The sequence below is a fragment of the Pteronotus mesoamericanus genome, unplaced genomic scaffold, assembly GCF_021234165.1.
Source record: "Pteronotus mesoamericanus isolate MK-2021 breed Mesoamerican mustached bat unplaced genomic scaffold, CSHL_Meso_final contig_73, whole genome shotgun sequence".
NCBI lineage: Eukaryota > Metazoa > Chordata > Mammalia > Chiroptera > Mormoopidae > Pteronotus > Pteronotus mesoamericanus.
Genome location: NW_026555245.1, coordinates 1 through 16,929, shown reverse-complemented (window position 1 = coordinate 16,929; position 16,929 = coordinate 1). Strand labels below are relative to the sequence as shown.

At 44.9% G+C, this 16,929-nt stretch overlaps 1 protein-coding gene across 2 annotated transcripts; it reads right to left on the bottom strand.

The window, feature by feature from the left end:
• Positions 1-2,640: 2,640 nt before the first annotated feature.
• VCP (valosin containing protein) lies at positions 2,641-16,879 on the bottom strand. 2 transcript variants are annotated; one of them, XM_054582885.1, is made up of 17 exons: positions 16,567-16,879; positions 12,803-12,914; positions 12,445-12,617; positions 11,193-11,335; positions 10,532-10,662; positions 9,940-10,071; positions 8,845-8,947; positions 7,823-7,956; positions 7,608-7,743; positions 7,142-7,254; positions 6,571-6,735; positions 6,357-6,479; positions 5,897-6,109; positions 5,391-5,699; positions 4,964-5,119; positions 3,456-3,610; positions 2,641-3,301 (listed from the first exon to the last, which is right to left on the bottom strand). In XM_054582885.1, exons 1-17 carry the CDS (start codon positions 16,581-16,583, stop codon positions 3,196-3,198), a joined length of 2,421 nt encoding a protein of 806 aa, XP_054438860.1. In that variant the 5' UTR covers positions 16,584-16,879; the 3' UTR covers positions 2,641-3,195. The 2 variants fall into 2 exon arrangements, with proteins under 2 accessions (XP_054438860.1, XP_054438861.1); XM_054582886.1 differs by lacking the exon at positions 16,567-16,879 and adding an exon at positions 16,200-16,438.
• Positions 16,880-16,929: the final 50 nt, after the last annotated feature.

The window sequence follows — 16,929 nt, the reverse complement described above, 5'->3', positions numbered from 1 at the left end:
GGTGGGAAAACAAAAGGAGAGGCAAAAACAATCTGGTGGAGACAGTGTCCTGGAAAGACAGCCCACTCAAATCCACAAAGTACAAAAATATTTAAGTACCCGAGTTCAAGATGCCTCAGTGTAATCAGAGCACCCGATGTAATTATCTTGTGTCCTTGAAGATAATCTATTTAAATCAGATGAGAGCCTGGCGTAGTACTAGGAAACCAACACAAACTTGACTCAGTGAACAATTTTCTCTGCACCATACTCTCCTTTGGGTAAGGCTTCATGGTACTGATCCCAGAAGCACTAAATGATTGTAATTGTAGCTATTTAAGAACACACTTGACCTTCGGTCAAGATGGTTATGTTTCACCTTCTCATGCAACCACAGAAACAATTACAACTACACCTTAAATAACACCCAGAACTGTCAGAAAATTGAACTGTATGCAAGTTTGACAACAAAGGATGTAAATAAGCCACAGTCATCCAGATTGGTAGGAGGGGTGGAGACACAGACAGGTGGAGGTAAGGAGATGTGGTATGGCGTGGAGAAGCAGTAGCAGCAGAACAGGCGGTCCCACATTCATGTGTGGTGGGTAAAATCGGGAGGAATACCTAGGGAGTGAGCAATCCTAGCCCTAAACCAGACTGCACAGCACAGGGTAGATATGGAGATCATCAGGAGGGTTATCAGCACAGAGAGGGGAGAGAATGGGGGAAAAGGTACAGGGATTAAGAAGCACCGGGAAGAAAAATCCTCATAACTTCTGGCTATAAATATCAGTGGGGGTTGGGGTTGTGGAAGAAACTGCCGGATTTTCAGGACACTCTGCTTAAAGGGCCCACACTGTCTTAGAATGTACACAAACCCACCCACTCTGGGATTCAGCACCAGGGCAACAGCTGGAAGGGTACCAGTCACATACAGGGAATGGGTGAAGTGACTGGAAACAGGGTGAGTGGTGGGCAAACCTCCAAAAGCCAGGCAGTGACACTATCTCCTAAGCACCTCCCCCCACAACAGAGCCACAAAGTGGTGAAGCAGGTTGACCCACACTGATGATTACATAAGGCACCACCCCACACACTTACAGGTGCCTTTTCTACAACAGGCCATGCTACTAAGACAGGGAGTCAAAGCAGCTCTACCTAATAACAGAAACAAACACAAGGAGGCTGCCAGATTGAGGAGACAAAGAAATATGGCCCAAATAACAGAACAGAACAAAACCCTTAAAAAAAGAACTAAACGAAATAGATGCAGAGTTCAAAACACTGGTGATCAGGATGCTTAAACAATTCACTGAGTATGGCAACAACATAAAAAAGACCCAGGTAGAAATGAAGGTTACATTAAGTGAAATAAAATTAAAATGCTAAAGGTTAAAGATAAACAGAGACGCTTAAAAACAACATGAGAAAAGCAGAGAGTTACCTACCAAGGAGTTCCCATCAAGACTGTTGGCTGATTTCTCAAAAGTAACTTTATAGGCTACAAGGGACTGGCAAGAGGTACTCACAGTGATGAAAAGCAAGGACTTACAACCTAGATTACTCTATCCAGCAAAGCTATCATTTAGAAAGTAAGGTCAGATAAAGTGTTTCTCAGGCAAAGAAAAGCTAAAAGAATACATTATTATGGAGCCATTATTAAGTGAAATGTTAAATGGACTCACCCTAGAAAAAGATCAAAACTATGAACATTAATGGCAACAAATTCACAACTGAAATCTAAAAAAAGTACAAGTAAACCACAAGAAAAGGAACAGAATCATAGATATGGAGATCATCAGGAGGGTTATCAGCATGGAGCGGGGAGAGAATGGGGGAAAAGGTACAGGGATTAAGAAGCATAATTGGTAGGTACAAAATACATAGAGGGATGTTAATGGTATAGAAAATGGAGAAGGAAAGAACTTATATGCATGACCCATGGACATGAGCTAAGTGGGGGAGATTGCTGGAGAGAAGAGGGCACCAGGTAGAGGGGGGCAAAGGGGGAAAAATTGGGACAACTGTTAATAGCATAATCAATATATTTTATAAATAAATAAATAAATAAATTGAAGAGGATACTCTATAGCTGGACAAAACTATACAAGCAATCATCTGAAAAACTGAGAGCAAGGGGGTGGGATGTTTAACTTAGGAAAAAAACACGCTCAATACTATAATTTTATATTAGAAAAAGCAATTTTTTTATAATACAAATTACATAAAGGTGGACACAACTGCAAGTGATCCTCTACTAGGACATGAATGTTTGGGAGTTTTTGATGCACCAAAATAACATTTATCTGCAGACAGAGATTCTACCTTTCTGCAACCCTAAGATTTCTGGAGGGCATGCAGTTTAGTCCTTGGTCAGGAAAACAGGACTGTGCAGCCCTAGCCTTACAATCCACATCAAATGTAGGTAGAGGATGCCACATTGTCCACATTTAGAATTCCATCAGGCTATCCGCTATCTACCACAGTCCTATCCAGTGATACTGCAGACATGGGGCTAGACAGCAGTATCATTCCAATGTTAATCAGGAGGGGAAGGGAGCAATCTTATAGGATTTCACATTTTGAAGAATGCCTTGGCAGTGAGGGGTAGCCCAAGGCCCTTCCCAGAAAAGAAACAGGCACAGGGGCCAGGACACTGGCTCCATTTTGATCCAACATTTATTTTCTTTTACAACATGTCATTTTTGGTTTAGAAACTGCTTGTGATTAGTTTTCCAACAATAACTCAAAAGCATGTAAAATAAGATGAACCTACTCTCTATATAAACACCCAGCAACTGTGGCCCTTCACCCTCCTGCCCCGGTTGGGTAGGGGGAAGAAGGGAGAGCTCGAGACTCATTGAGTGAAGTGCAGATGCTTTACTGTGGGGACTGTTTGTAGTTGGTTCACACCCACACAGGACCCCTGCACTGCCCCAAACTACAACAGAAATGACGCAGGCCCAAGGTCCAATTGTTGGTAATCCAATCTCCACCTCCCAAATGAAAATCTTTATCTTATCACTTTTGTTTTGTATTTTTTTTTTTTTTTTTGCAACAGAAACCCCCTGTCCAGAGTCTGACTGTAGCTGAACTGTTCAGACTGAGAAATGGAGTAGGCCATGGGTGCACCCCTGGTCCCTCCTGGGCAAGCGCCCCCACCCTCAGGGAACAAGGTCCAGCCAGGCCAGCTCGCAGCACACTGGCCATCACCACTTAGCCATACAGGTCATCATCATTGTCTTCTGTGTATACGCTGCCACCTGTGCCGCCTCCACTGCCCTGACTGGGGCCAGCTCCACCCTGATTTCCTGAAGGGAATCTGTGTGCACAAAAAACAGAGCATTAAAAAAAGGGTGAGGACAGGACCTAAATTAGGATTTTCACAACTACCCCTCTAGCATCCTTGGCCGTATAGTACCTTGGCCGTATAGTATCTAAGACCATGTAAGAATTGCCCACTGTAGCCTAGTTACCTGAAACTGCCAAAGCCTCGACTCTGCTGAAGGGTCTGAGCAAACATCTCATATTTTCGAATGTCATTGTCACTGACAGAACGGCGGGCAAAGCGCATGGCTTCCTCAAAGTGATCTCGGCGGATCTCCGGCACTGGATCATCCTCTTCTACCTCCTACAGGATTGGTAAACACAAACCACCAGGGATAGTTAAACCCAGCCTGAATTTCTTCCCTGGCCTTTCTAATCCTCATTATTAGAATAAGTAATTGGTCTCCCTGCTTCTCCAAATACAAACTGAGTTAAGTTAGTGACCTGCTTAAAAACCTGTCAGTGCATTCTGGAAAAAGCAAGATTGTAGGGAAAGAAATCACATCAGCGCTGTCAGAAGTTTAGGGTGGTAAAAAAAGAAATTGACTGAAGTGGGGGAACTTTGGGGATGACAGAAATTTTTGTATTTCTGTTGTAGTAGTTATAGAACACATTTGTCACAAAGCATGTAAATACCTAAAAATGGTGAATTTTTATTATATATAAATTATCCTTCAGTATATCTAAATTTTAAAATGAAAATATCGACGACACTAGTGTTTAGCACATCTGAATTACACCTTACCTAGTGGCCTTGCTTTTTTAAAAACTGACTTTAGAAATAGAGAGAGCGGGAGAGAGAGACATCAATTTATTGTTCCACTTATTTATGCATTCATTGGTTAATTCTTTTAGGTGCCCTGACCAAGGGTTGAACCCACAATCCTGGTACTTCAGGAGGATGCTCTAATAAACAGCTATCCAGCCAGGGCATGGCCTCACTTTCACTTAACATGTGCCCTCTTAAATCTACCCAGGTTTTATCAATTTCTGTAGCCCTACTTCATAGCAGATTATTCAGGCTGCTTATTTCCTTTATCCAAATGATACCCTCCCTTCAATAGCCCAGCTCCAATCCTATTGTTTCTGTTGCGAAGCCACTACTGCTGTGACTTTAACTGCTCCCTAGGATAAGTTTATCAGCAGTTTTTAAGCTTTTATGGGAGACAGGAGGGATGTCACAGACCCCTCCAAAAGGCAGAGAAATCCGTCCATCCATCCATCCATCTGTTCTCTGACATGGTGCCAGAACACAGTGGAAAACAAGCAATATGATATGGAGTGCCCATCTTTATAGAACTTATGCTCACACACCAAAATTTGCATTTAATTTCAGAAGGCCCATATGAGACCCCCACGATAAGATAGGAAGATAAATCCTAGGTACTAAGCCCTGTACTATGTTTATTTACACAATCATACTTTGATTTCCCTCATGGAGCTTATTTCATACTGTGCATACAGCCTGCCCATCTCTTCTCAGCCTTTATAATTCCAGACTGAAGGAGGTAACCTCAGTTGCTTCTTTCTCTTTAATGTCCCACTAAATACCTCAGTCAGATGATTTTTCCAAAATCTTATACTCTTCTAGGGCATGGTGGAGATTGCCCCCTTGCTCCCAGTGACATGCACACCTAGGGAAAGGATGCAAACTCACCATGGCTGATGGGTTGGTCTGCCTCTCTCGGTCTCGCCTAATCTCACTCTCAATAGATTCACGAATGGCCAGCTTACAGGCTCGTTGGCAAATCTCAGTCAGGTCAGCTCCAGAGAAGCCATTAGTCATCTTAGCCAGGAACTCCAAATCTACATCCTAAAAGAAGTAAGAGTATCTTAGCATTTCACCTCTCCTACCGTGATACACAAATGCAATCTCTGAGCCACTCAAGTATTTCCAATTCCAATTTGTCCCATCTCTCACCAATCGTTTTATTCCCGATTCTAGATTACCCTAATACCCTCAAACATTCTGTCTTCCCTTTACAACCCTAATCCCCAATGAAATCTTGTCTGAGAATCAAACAGCACTCTACACCAGCCTGAGGATTCACAGAAGTCCCCATAGCCCGTGATCTTGCACTTGCCTTGGCAACTGGGGACTTGCGCAGGTTGGCCTTGAGGATGGCAACACGGGACTTCTCGTCAGGAAGCGGGATGTAAATGAGCTGATCAAGGCGGCCAGGTCGCAGGATGGCAGGATCAATGATGTCAGGCCGGTTGGTAGCGCCAATAATGAACACATTCTTTTTTGTGGACATGCCATCCATTTCTGTCAGGATCTGGTTGATAACTCGGTCAGCAGCCCCACCACCATCTCCAATGTTTCCACCGCGGGCCTTAGCAATTGAATCCAGCTCATCAAAGAACAGTACACAGGGGGCAGCTTGGCGTGCCTGTGGGAGGGACAGATGGACCCAAGCATTAGCACAACTGGGTCTCGCAAACCTACCTGAGAAGGAAAATAAAGTGATCTTCATGGTCTCAGCTGAGCTTCCAGAATGAGCTGTTTTTAACTCTCCCAAAGAACCAGCTTATATTTCTCCCTTGCCTCTAAACAAGTGAACAGAGAGCCCAGCTGCTTGTAGCTCACCTTGTCAAAGATTTCTCTGACATTGGCCTCAGACTCCCCAAACCACATTGTAAGCAGCTCGGGACCTTTGATGGAGATGAAGTTGGCCTGGCATTCATTAGCAATGGCTTTGGCCAGCAAGGTTTTCCCACAGCCAGGAGGTCCATAGAACAGTACTCCCTTGGAGGGTGTCATGCCAAATTTGAGGAATTTGTCTGGGTGCTCCACAGGATACTTGAAGAAAAAGAAAGAGGGTTCAGGGATACTCCACAGTTTAAAGAAACCTAACCAAACAAAGGCCTACCCCAACCCCTACCATCCCATGGGTAAGATCCAGGCTCCTTTGTACTTCAAACATGAGAATAGCAGGATCCTGAATTATTCTCACAATTTCTGCAACGAATGTGCCCACACCCCAACACTAACCAGCCCCATCACAAAGTACTGAAGCAGTGACTGACCCTGAACCAAGCTATCCTACCTGGACCAGTTCCTGAAGCTCACGCTTGACATCCTCCAGGCCCCCAATGTCCTCCCAGGTTACCTGTGGCACCTCCACCACAGTTTCCCGCAGTGCTGATGGGTTGCTTTGGCTCAGAGCCCACTAAAAAGGGAAGAAAAACTTGGGATGAGATTTGCCAGCGAAGGCATCAAAGTGCATGTGTATGGACCTTAAATGGGAGCACAATCCTTACCCGGAAGTCATCCATAGTAACTGCCAGGGAGTTCATGACCTCAGCATCAATGGTTTCATCCTCTAGGTCAATAAGGTCCATCTTCTTGCGGATGGCTTGCAGAGCAGCCTCTGAGCACAAGGCTGCTAAGTCAGCGCCCACATGCCCGTGAGTCTCATTGGCCACCTGCAGAGAGATCTACTTACGATCCCTATCCTGTCTCTAAGACCTAGCTGCCTTAGGAGGTCAAAGACAACAGAATCCTGGCCACTTCCCCTTACTCCTGTATCTGAGACCTCCCACTTACCTGAATACATACTAGCAGTTCTTTCACTGGCTAGATTTTATGTATTCAAGCCTTGACTTGGAGCCTGGAATTAAAGCTGCTCCCAAAATTCTTGTTTACTCTAATACAGTGTCAACCAAGAAACATGCCAACTTGAGTTTCTTGGCTTCAATCTCAAATCATTTCTTTTTCCCTGCCCAGGGATCAAAATCAATCTCCTCACATCGTAAGTTTATATTCCTAGCCCTTTAACTGCCTGGAAATAGGTATCCCAAAACTCCGGACCAGCCTTCATCACTACTCCACCTGTTCCAGGTCCACATCATCTGCCAGCTTCATGTTCTTGGTATGGATCTGAAGAATTTCCAAGCGTCCTGTAGCATCGGGGATTCCAATATCTACCTCCCTGTCAAAGCGACCTGTGGAACAGTGTGTGAACACAGACAAGGTACATTTCTGGTCCAGGGGGAAGACGGGATGGGCCTAATGTGACCAGCCATCCCAGTTTGCCCAAGACTGTTCTGATGTTAGCATTGGAAGTTCCATGTCCTGGAAAATTCCTCAGCCTCAGGCAAACCAGGACAGCTGGTCACCCTAGACAGGACATGAGATAAGAGAAAAGGCCCAAAGGCCCTATCACTACAAAAAACTTCAAGAAATGCACAGGATTAGATGATTTAGATAAAGGACAGAAGGAGATTAAAGAGATTCCAGCAGAGTTAAAACCTCCCCATAAGCAAGGACAGGGTATATAGAAATGTGGGGTCCTTACCAAATCGCCGTAGGGCTGGGTCAATGCTGTTGGGTCTGTTGGTTGCTGCCATGACAATGACATGTGCTCTCTGCTTTAGGCCATCCATAAGGGTCAACAACTGTGATACAATACGCCGTTCCACCTCCCCATGGGTCTGTCAGGACAGGATATCTGGTCAGAAGTGAAGTCAAGACCTTTCAACCCCCCACTGATCCCTTGAGTTAAAGTCCTACTTTCTCTCTTTTGGGAGCAATAGCATCCAGCTCATCAATGAAGATGATAGCAGGAGCATTCTTCTCAGCCTCCTCAAAGGCTTTACGAAGGTTGCTCTCAGACTCGCCAGCCAACTTGCTCATAATCTCAGGACCTGAAAGGATACAGAACAGAAGCAATGACAAAACTACATCCTTCCTCATTCCCAAAAGAAATCAGATATTTTGTTGTGCCCAGCTCAGAGACAGGTTGTGGGTGAGAAAGAAGGTAGCCTCTGCATACCTTTTTACAACCTCTATTAGCTACTATCCCAAGACAGCCACCAGATGAGGCTGGAGAGAAGCCAAGGGACTCAGTATTTATCTCACAGCTGAACAAAAGGTATAAAGATGACAAAAGCAGCTCTGGGACCTCTGGCCACAGTGAAAGAAGTAGCACACGAGTTGGAGCTCTAACAGATAAATATCATTTTTTTAACTCTATATAGTTTCGTGTGTGTTTTTTAAAGATTTTATTTATTTATTTTTAGAGGGGAAAGGAGGGAGAAAGAGAGAAACATCAATGTGTGGTTGCCTCTTGCACGCCCCCTACTGGGGACCTGGCCTGCAACCCAGGAATGTGCCCTAGGCTAGGAATCAAGCCAATGACCCTTTTGATTCGCAGGCTGGCGCTCAATCCACTAAGCCACACATGCCAGGGTTAAATATCATTCTTAAAAAGCCAGTTTACTGTGCCCCAAATCTTCTACAATAAATAAGCACAGACTTTCTGGTTTCCCATACTAACTTACTACCCCCTAAATGTTTTCCAACTGTCTATAATCACTCTGAAAGGGGGACAGATAGGGGACATGACAGTAGACTATCTTCCCCTTGTTCCTTATTTGTCTATATGTACCCCAGGAAAAGAAAAAAGATGCCAAAGTGTATACAAGAGCATGCCTGCAAATGAATGTATCCATGATTTATCCAACTCAGGAGACTGGGTCATGCTCAGTTCAGAATTGTGTTCAGCCAGACACGAAGTGAGCCAAGTCTCCTACCATTGATCAAGAAGAAGAAGGCTCCAGTCTCATTTGCCACAGCTCGAGCAATCAGGGTCTTCCCAGTCCCAGGAGGTCCATAGAGCAGGATTCCCCGAGGAGGCTAAGGACCAATACAGACAGTATGATTAAGTTCAGACTCACACCTTCTCCCAGTGCCATCCACCCTAACATGGCTTGAGTAAGGCTCTACCTAAAGAGGGTGAGAATCACAGCTCAACCCTGACACTAGTAAAAATGAGCCCTCAGCCATAGCTGCTAAGAAGATAGTTTACTTCAGGCCACACTCTTTTCAGCAGAGAAAATACTGCCAGAACGCTGACATTTATGATTAAAACTTACATAGGAAACAGGACAGAGAAACCACCCTATGAAGCCAGTGTAAGTCTGAAGATCCTGGCATTAGGCAAAAGCAAGAGGCCATTAGGTCAAGGGCTTGACTGTAAGTGGGCCAAGGGAAAAGGACTAGCTTCATCACTTTAAGAGAGTGTTGCCAGAGACTCATTCATTTCAGTAAGCACAGCCCTTCAGGATTTACTATTATGTTAGAATAGTTTTCCTTACCACCAACCGCAAGTTTTCCTCTTTGAAGCTGTCTTTTCTATGGCCTCATCCACAGACAGCACATGGGAAATGCCCACATAGAAGACAGTTATTTCTATGATGCATAGTAGGAGAAGGGTAATAATTTCATTTTCACTGTGTCCCATGACATGAACATGGTTGGAAAGTTACATTCTAGACCAGCAGTTCTCAAATGCTTTAGACTTAGGACCCTTAATGCTCTTCATATTTCCTTAGTTTCTACTTCTATTGGGTAGCACTCTTCTAGACAGGCTGGCAAACTATGGTGAGATTTGTTTTTATAGAGTTTGTAAAAATGGCTTTTATATTTTTCAAGGGTTATAATGAAATACATCAATGCAACAGAGAACTTCACTGGCTACTCTGTTCTAGACCATCAGAGAACTTCACTGGCTCTCTATAAAATCAAAAAATAATGAAACATATATGAAAACAGGTCCCAGGATCAGACACCAAGCAGTTGTTAATCACCACCCTGGACTATATTCCACAGAGCCCAAAGATGCTCACCTTCACACCAATTGCCTTAAATAGGGCGGGATGTCTCAGGGGCAGCTCCACCATCTCCTTTATCTGAGCTAGTTGTTTCCTGCAGCCACCAATGTCATCATAGCCTACTTCATTCAAGGACTCTTCCTCATCCTGAATATGGAGGAGACAAAGAAAAGGAGAAGGCAGAATACTAGTATTAGCAAAAACTGAGTTTCTTCAAATCCGTCCACAACCTGGTGTGGAAAAATCTGCTATATCAGGAGACTCTCCTCCAAGGGGACCACTCCCAAAGAACAACTCAAAGTCCCCAGGCAAAGATCTAGCATAGCTTTTTCCTCTCACACTGTCCTCACTCTTACTGAGAAGGGCTCCCCTAAGACCTGAACCTGCAAATTCTGGTAAATGGGCATTCCAGCCTCATCATCACCATCACCTCTTCTAAAGTCAGTCCAACCACTTAGGTCCTTTTGGTTCAATCTAGATTTTAAAAATTACTGGTGTAAGATACTTAAGAAGCCTAGCTCCAAAGAGCACCCCATCTTGACAGCTACCATATGACTGCCCCACTGCATAACCATGTAGTCAAGTACTGAGATCAGAGAGAACTCACCTCTCGTTTGATAGGCTCCCCTTCACAGTGGATAACTGTGTCTGGAGCAACAATGCAATAAGGGCTGGGATCTGTCTCCACTACTTTGAACTCCACAGCACGCATTCCACCCCGGACAAGGAAAATGTCTCCTATGAGAGCAATCATAGGGCCATTAGAGGTGTCAACTACAAGATTAATCATTCATCAGAACCTGGAGTTCAGAATGCAAGTTCATTAGACATTGCCCTTTTCCCTTGTCACCCCCAGAATCCTCTTAAGCAGCAGACAAGGAGAGAAAGCTAACCCATGAAATGTCCCTCTGGCTCTCAAACAGTGAACTCAATGCACCAAAAGTCCATAGGTTTTGACTTCTAGGATATAGGCAACCCCGCTTTTACAACAACCACTAATGGTACACCGTGCTGAATATTAAATACACTATGGACTGTGATGCAGCTAAAATGGCCCACCCTCTCCTTCAGAGACTTAAGAAAAGATAGCTTATTCTCCTGCAGGGAATGGGAATGGAGTAACAGAGGTATGGGAGGGGTACAAGAGAAAGGAGAGAGTAGATATGGACATACATATATATGAGACTGAGACAGATGTTCCAAGGTTTACCCCCAAGTATCCCTACAAAAAACCATCCTTAAGGTCAGTCCTTAGAACTATCTCTCACCTTTCCGGATGGGTCGATAAGCTTCCAGAAAGTATGGCTTAAGGTATACCTCGAAAAGATTGCCAGTGATGCCTTCCACCGTGTCATCAATAGGTAGCACGTGTATGCGTTTGCCATACTTCACATCAGGGCAGGGCTGGATGCTGAGAATGATAAGCAGACTCCACGTTACCAACCACACTGCAGCCCCAAGCACTGGGTGTCCAAAAGGGCCTGGCACAGAGAGCTGATGGCAAGCGAAAGAGAAAAGGCAGCGATGGCTTTAGGTGAAGAGAGGCAGGAAAATAGGGTAGGAACGAGGACAAAGGAACACCCAAGCAGAACTAAGAGAACTAAGACAAGTCACACTTGGGGAAGGGCAGCAGAAGCCATTAGAAGCAGCTTCTGGGGCTGCCCACTCCCAATCAGTGAACCAAAAGGAAGACTCACACATCTGGAACCCCTACAAAGAAGACTGTAGAAAGAGTCTTCAGTGAGAGATATCCAAGGATGACCCACTCTGGCTAATATTGGTGACCCAATATTACAAAGGGAGGCCTTGGTCTGTTAAGCGCAAGGGTCAGAGAAATAGAAATAAAAAAATAATCTCAGCCAGGTGGTCAGAACACCTTGAGAAAAGTGACTAAGCACCTCCTAGAAGGCTACACAAAACCTAAAATCTATTAAAAAAAAAAATCAGAAGCCTAAGGTATTCCTGCCCAGGTGCCAGGTGGTTGGGCTGCCAATAGCTAGATACGACTCCAAGATGGGAAACCCGCTTGCTTAAAGTTAAGTCCAAAATCACTGAAGACTGTAACTATCCTGGGACTGGCTCAAACTATGACTCTCTGCAGGATTAACTTAGACCCTTAGAAATACCTGCTAGGAATCCACCTTCCACACCCACACTCCCACCTCATTCCAGCCCCAACACAAGTCATTAATCCAACACAGCAGTTGAGTGGCAGATATACACCCTCAAATGTCATCCTAAACCAGGGCCTAAGGTATAAGTTATACCTCTTGTAGGGGGGGAAAAAAAGACATCAAGAAAGTCTTAAAAATGCCAATTTGTCCCAAAGGTCACGCAGAAGCAGATTTTAAAGTCCCAGGGAGGCAGAACCAAAACCTAAAGACAACCCTGATACATAAGTCTTCCCATGGTTAGGAGACTTCTGATATTTGCAGCTGCCAAGGCCTTCATAGGGTCCTGCCTATAAAGCAGGCTGTCTCTGGCCTCCCATCCCTGAGGGGCCAAGAACCACACACACACCTGATGACATCCCCTAGGCGTACGCGAAGGTTATTCCGAACAACTCTATTCATGCGAATCTTCTCATCAGAACATGTGTCATCAGAAAGCACAATGCACACAGCTTCCCTCCTCTTCTTTCCTTTCAGCAACACTGTATCACCTCGGAACAACTGGAGCTCATCCATCTTGGGCTGAGGAAAGAAGGTTAAGGCCTTTGGGTCACTGGGCCAGGGGGTAAGCAGCAGCCCCGGAGGTTGGAATTCCCAGTAAACCCCACTCTATCTGTGGTCACTGCAAGAAAAATGAGAAAAGAAACCTGGGAAAAGCCCTCAGGTTAAGTGCAATAAGGAAAGATTAGACTGTGGACCTAACTTACTTGGGACAAGGACACCACACTGTTGTCCTCATTGATGGCTTCATCAACAATTAACCGATTGGGACGATTCTTCTGTTTAAGAATGGCTGTTGATAAGTCATCACCTTTTGAACTAGAAAGAGAAAGTAAAGTCAGTACCAATATATACGCCAGTCTCAGAAATTCCACCAGTTTTTAAAACTTACACTTAGGAAAGAAATAGTAAATAGATGAAGCTGTCCTTAAATCAGAGAGCTCAGATGAAGGAAATTCAGCCAAGGTCATGAAGAGTAACAACTAGCACATATGACAACTCCAATTCCAGTAGCCCTTGGTATTTTAAGCACTAGTATCCTAGCTACAAAGTTCAAGTGTCAGAAAACTATGGCCTAAAAAGATGAAACAGAAATGGAGACTAAGGACTAAGTACAATTAAAGAAATGAAATTAGTCTCAGATAGGATAGAATAGTGATTAAGAGAAGGTGCTCTGTAGTGAGACCTACCGGGTGCGAATCCCAACCCTGCCATTACTTAACTGTGATCTTGGACAAGTTATTTAACCTCTCTGGAAGTTGATGCCCTAATCTGTAAAATGAGGATATAGTAGTACTTACCTCAGGATTATTGTCCTAAGTGAGATAGTGAATGCAAAATGCTCAACACAATGCCTAGAACATGGTATTAATGGTCATTATGATTAATTAGCACTGTAGAACAAAGCACAAGCCCTTCCTTTGCTAACCTTCTTGCAGAACAAAGTTAGCAGGACAACTTATCGTAGGGCTCAGGGAGGCCCCAAGTCCCATCAAGCAAGGCTGGGAGCAATAAAGAAAAATTAGCACTACCCTCCTTTACTGGTTAAACCTGCTGAATGCCAGAACTTTCTATATATTACAGGAATGCCAAACATAAAGACCATAATATTGGGAAAAAACACTAACAGATCTGGGACCTTTAATAAGAGGTTTAAGCTCAAAAGGTGATCTCTGTAAAGCCACACAACTCCATGGATTTGTTTCAAGTCCTCCTCATCCAAATTAAGATTGCCTGAATCTAAACTTGGTTTAAACCACCCAGTTTCAGTTATTTCCTAAAAGTTAAGATTATTTACCTGACACCAATTTCTTACCTAGCTTACCTCTAGCCTTCACTATCTAAACTGAGTGGGCTCTCCTTTCAAAGAGCTACCTCCTCTTAGTAAGGCTCAGGAAAACGTGTGTATTAACCAAAATAGGGAGGCCAGACAATGGAGAAAGCAAAGAATAAAAAAAGAATATCTTCATGAATTATTTTTTCATTCAACAAATTAACGAGTATGTATATACTACATGCTAGGCACTGTTATGGGATCCAGGGCTACATCAGTTAACAAAACAAGACAAAATAGCATTCCCATTAGAAATACCTTCACAACTTGCAAGAAAAAGAGATGTCTATGCTCTAAAATACCTGCTGTGAAGTTGTGGGATTTTTATATCTTTTGGTCCTGCTACACAAAACAAATACAAATTCCATTCATCTAATAAAATTGTAAACTTTCTGCTGACACTCACATAGGTTGCATCTTTAATCATGACCTTTAAACTAGTTTCCAAGAATGGAGTTTCCTAGGCTTAAATTTGCCTTCCCCAACCCAAAAGTGTGGCACTTTGGGCATAACACTTCTGAGTGGACAAATCTTCCCAGCGCTGATCAACTCTGGAGGGCAATCATGGTAAATGTGAGAGCTAAGGGCAAGTGAAACCTATCAATTCTCCTTCTCCCTCACACCTCAAAATACCTTCCAAGGCCTGCCCATCTTCCGGCTTGACCTATATGACTGGAGCTGGAGAAAAATAAAACGGCTGATGCCTCTAACTACCATCGTTTGTATTTTAACCCCAAAGCTGCAGCTTAAGAAAACCTCCCATTTGCCTATCATTCCTCAACCTAGCATTGGGAATGAGTGGTATGGTCCTTCCTTAAGATGCCTTTAATACCTTTAATGCCACATCCATCTACTGAGATCAAAGGAACCCCTAAAAGAGAGAATTCAGCCTGATCATGACCCAACAGCAGTCCTGGAAGCTCTCTGGAGACACCTCACATTGTCTTTTACATGAGTCAGGCCCTTTCCAGAACCCCAGTGGGCCACAGGGGACTTGGAGGGAGTTCAAGTAAGAGTCATCAAGATGACATAGAGGTTAAAAACCATCTATGATGCCAGGTTCCAAGAATTTTGGATTTTTACTTTTAGTTTTGAAAACAAAAAACTGACTGAATAGCCTAAGGGAATACTTTAAGTATTAATAAGTGATCCTTTTAAATAGGCAACTAATACTGTATTTTGCCATGTATAATGCGCACTCATGTTTCTGGCCCAAACTTTCAGGGAAAAAAAAAAATCTTGTTTTAATTTTTAATTCAATCATTTATTTATATTTAGATACTTGTTTTTTGTATTATAAAGGAATTTTAGCATTTATTTTTGAACATTATGGCACACTACAAATTTTTATTTAACAAATAACAAAACACAGGAACAAAGTCAAGGTATTTCAGGTACTACCCATGTATAGTGTGCATCCTTATTTTTCCCCTCAAAAAACTGGGCAAAAGTGCGCATTATACACAGCAAAATACGGTACTTCATCTCGATTCAGAAACTTGAAAAAAAGGAACACACCAAAAAACAAAACTCTCTCTAAGTTAGGAAGGTGATTTACATAAGAATTTCCAGAGGTCGGCTGTCTCTCTCTCTCTCTTTTTTTCATTATGTAAAGCTCTCGATTATAAATCCAGTGGACAGAGACAGTCAGGTTTTCTCTGATGCTTTTTTCGAGGGTAGAGAATAATCGAGACGATTACTCAACATAGCAGCTTGGGAAAAAAAGATCCGTGTGCTGGAAGAGTTAGGACAACTCTAACCCTAACGCCACGATGGTTGAAATCCTTGAAGGCCCAGAAAATAGGAACTCAGATTCCAACAATTTAGCAAAAACCTAAAATAGTAGAGAAAGCAAAAGTGCCTTTCTCCCTTCGCCTATTTCATAGTATCAAGGAAAACTGACTAAAGATTTCTCATATGAGTTAACAACCGGCCTCAAGTAGGAAGGCCAGAGGCGAAGAGCAGGGCTTACTCTCTCCCTTACTACTCAGGTGGCAAAGGATGCTAACCGCGGGCCAAGCAGACCCGGCTCCAAATGGGCCGTGGCGAGCTTCCCTGGGCTCGCCGCCGGACTTTCCCCGGCCTGGCCTCTGCCTGCATCTCCAGGCTCCAAAGGCCTTCGCGTGGCCCAAAGTCCACGCCCACCGGGCCCACTTAGGGCGTTGGGGCCTGCTCCCTCCGGAAACCAAAGGCTTTTAGCGGGTGGTAGGCCGAATCGCAAGGGGGTTCCCTAAGCCCCAGGGCTCCGTGCCGGCAGTGGGTCCGCATACCTCACCAAGCCGTGACGGCCGTTCCATGTGAGCCAATCACGCCGGCCAGGGCCTGCATGACACAGCACGATCTGGCCCAGGCCCCGACCCGGGCCCAACGCAAACCCCACCTAGGGGGCGCGCGGGTGCGTAGACAGGCCCAGCCGGGCCACGGCCCCTCCTTCGCCCCCTTCCTTTCCTTTCAAGTCTCCCTCTCTCCCGGTCTCCACCTCTTACACGCGCCCACGGCCAGGCCCGGCCGGACCGGGCCGGGCCTACCCTGCGCCGAAGGGTACCCGGGTGCGCGCACACACAGCGAGCCGGGGGAAGGGAGACGTGCGCGCGCGCGTGTACACACACACACACACACACACACACACACACTCACTCAGCTCCAGAGGCCATGGCGCGCGCCTCTCCCGGCCGGCGGCTGTGGCTACCCGCGAGTAACGGCTACAAGGGGTGGCAGGCGACCGACTGGAAAGGGTCTCGGCTCTCCCGGGCGGGTGGCGAGCAGCAGCGTCAAACCCGCAAGCAGCCTCCTTCTCACTTCCTCCCAGCGGCACCCGTGCGGTGGGCGGGCAGGAGACGTTGGTTCCTGATCCGCGAGTGGGCAGCAGCAGCGACGACTCAGACGACGGCTGCAGACGCTTCACTAAGACCGAGCCGAGAAGAGCCGAATCATCGGAAGAAGAGGTGCTCTCACCTCAACCAATCAGCGCCTGCCCTAGGGACTTCCGCCCGCCTCTCG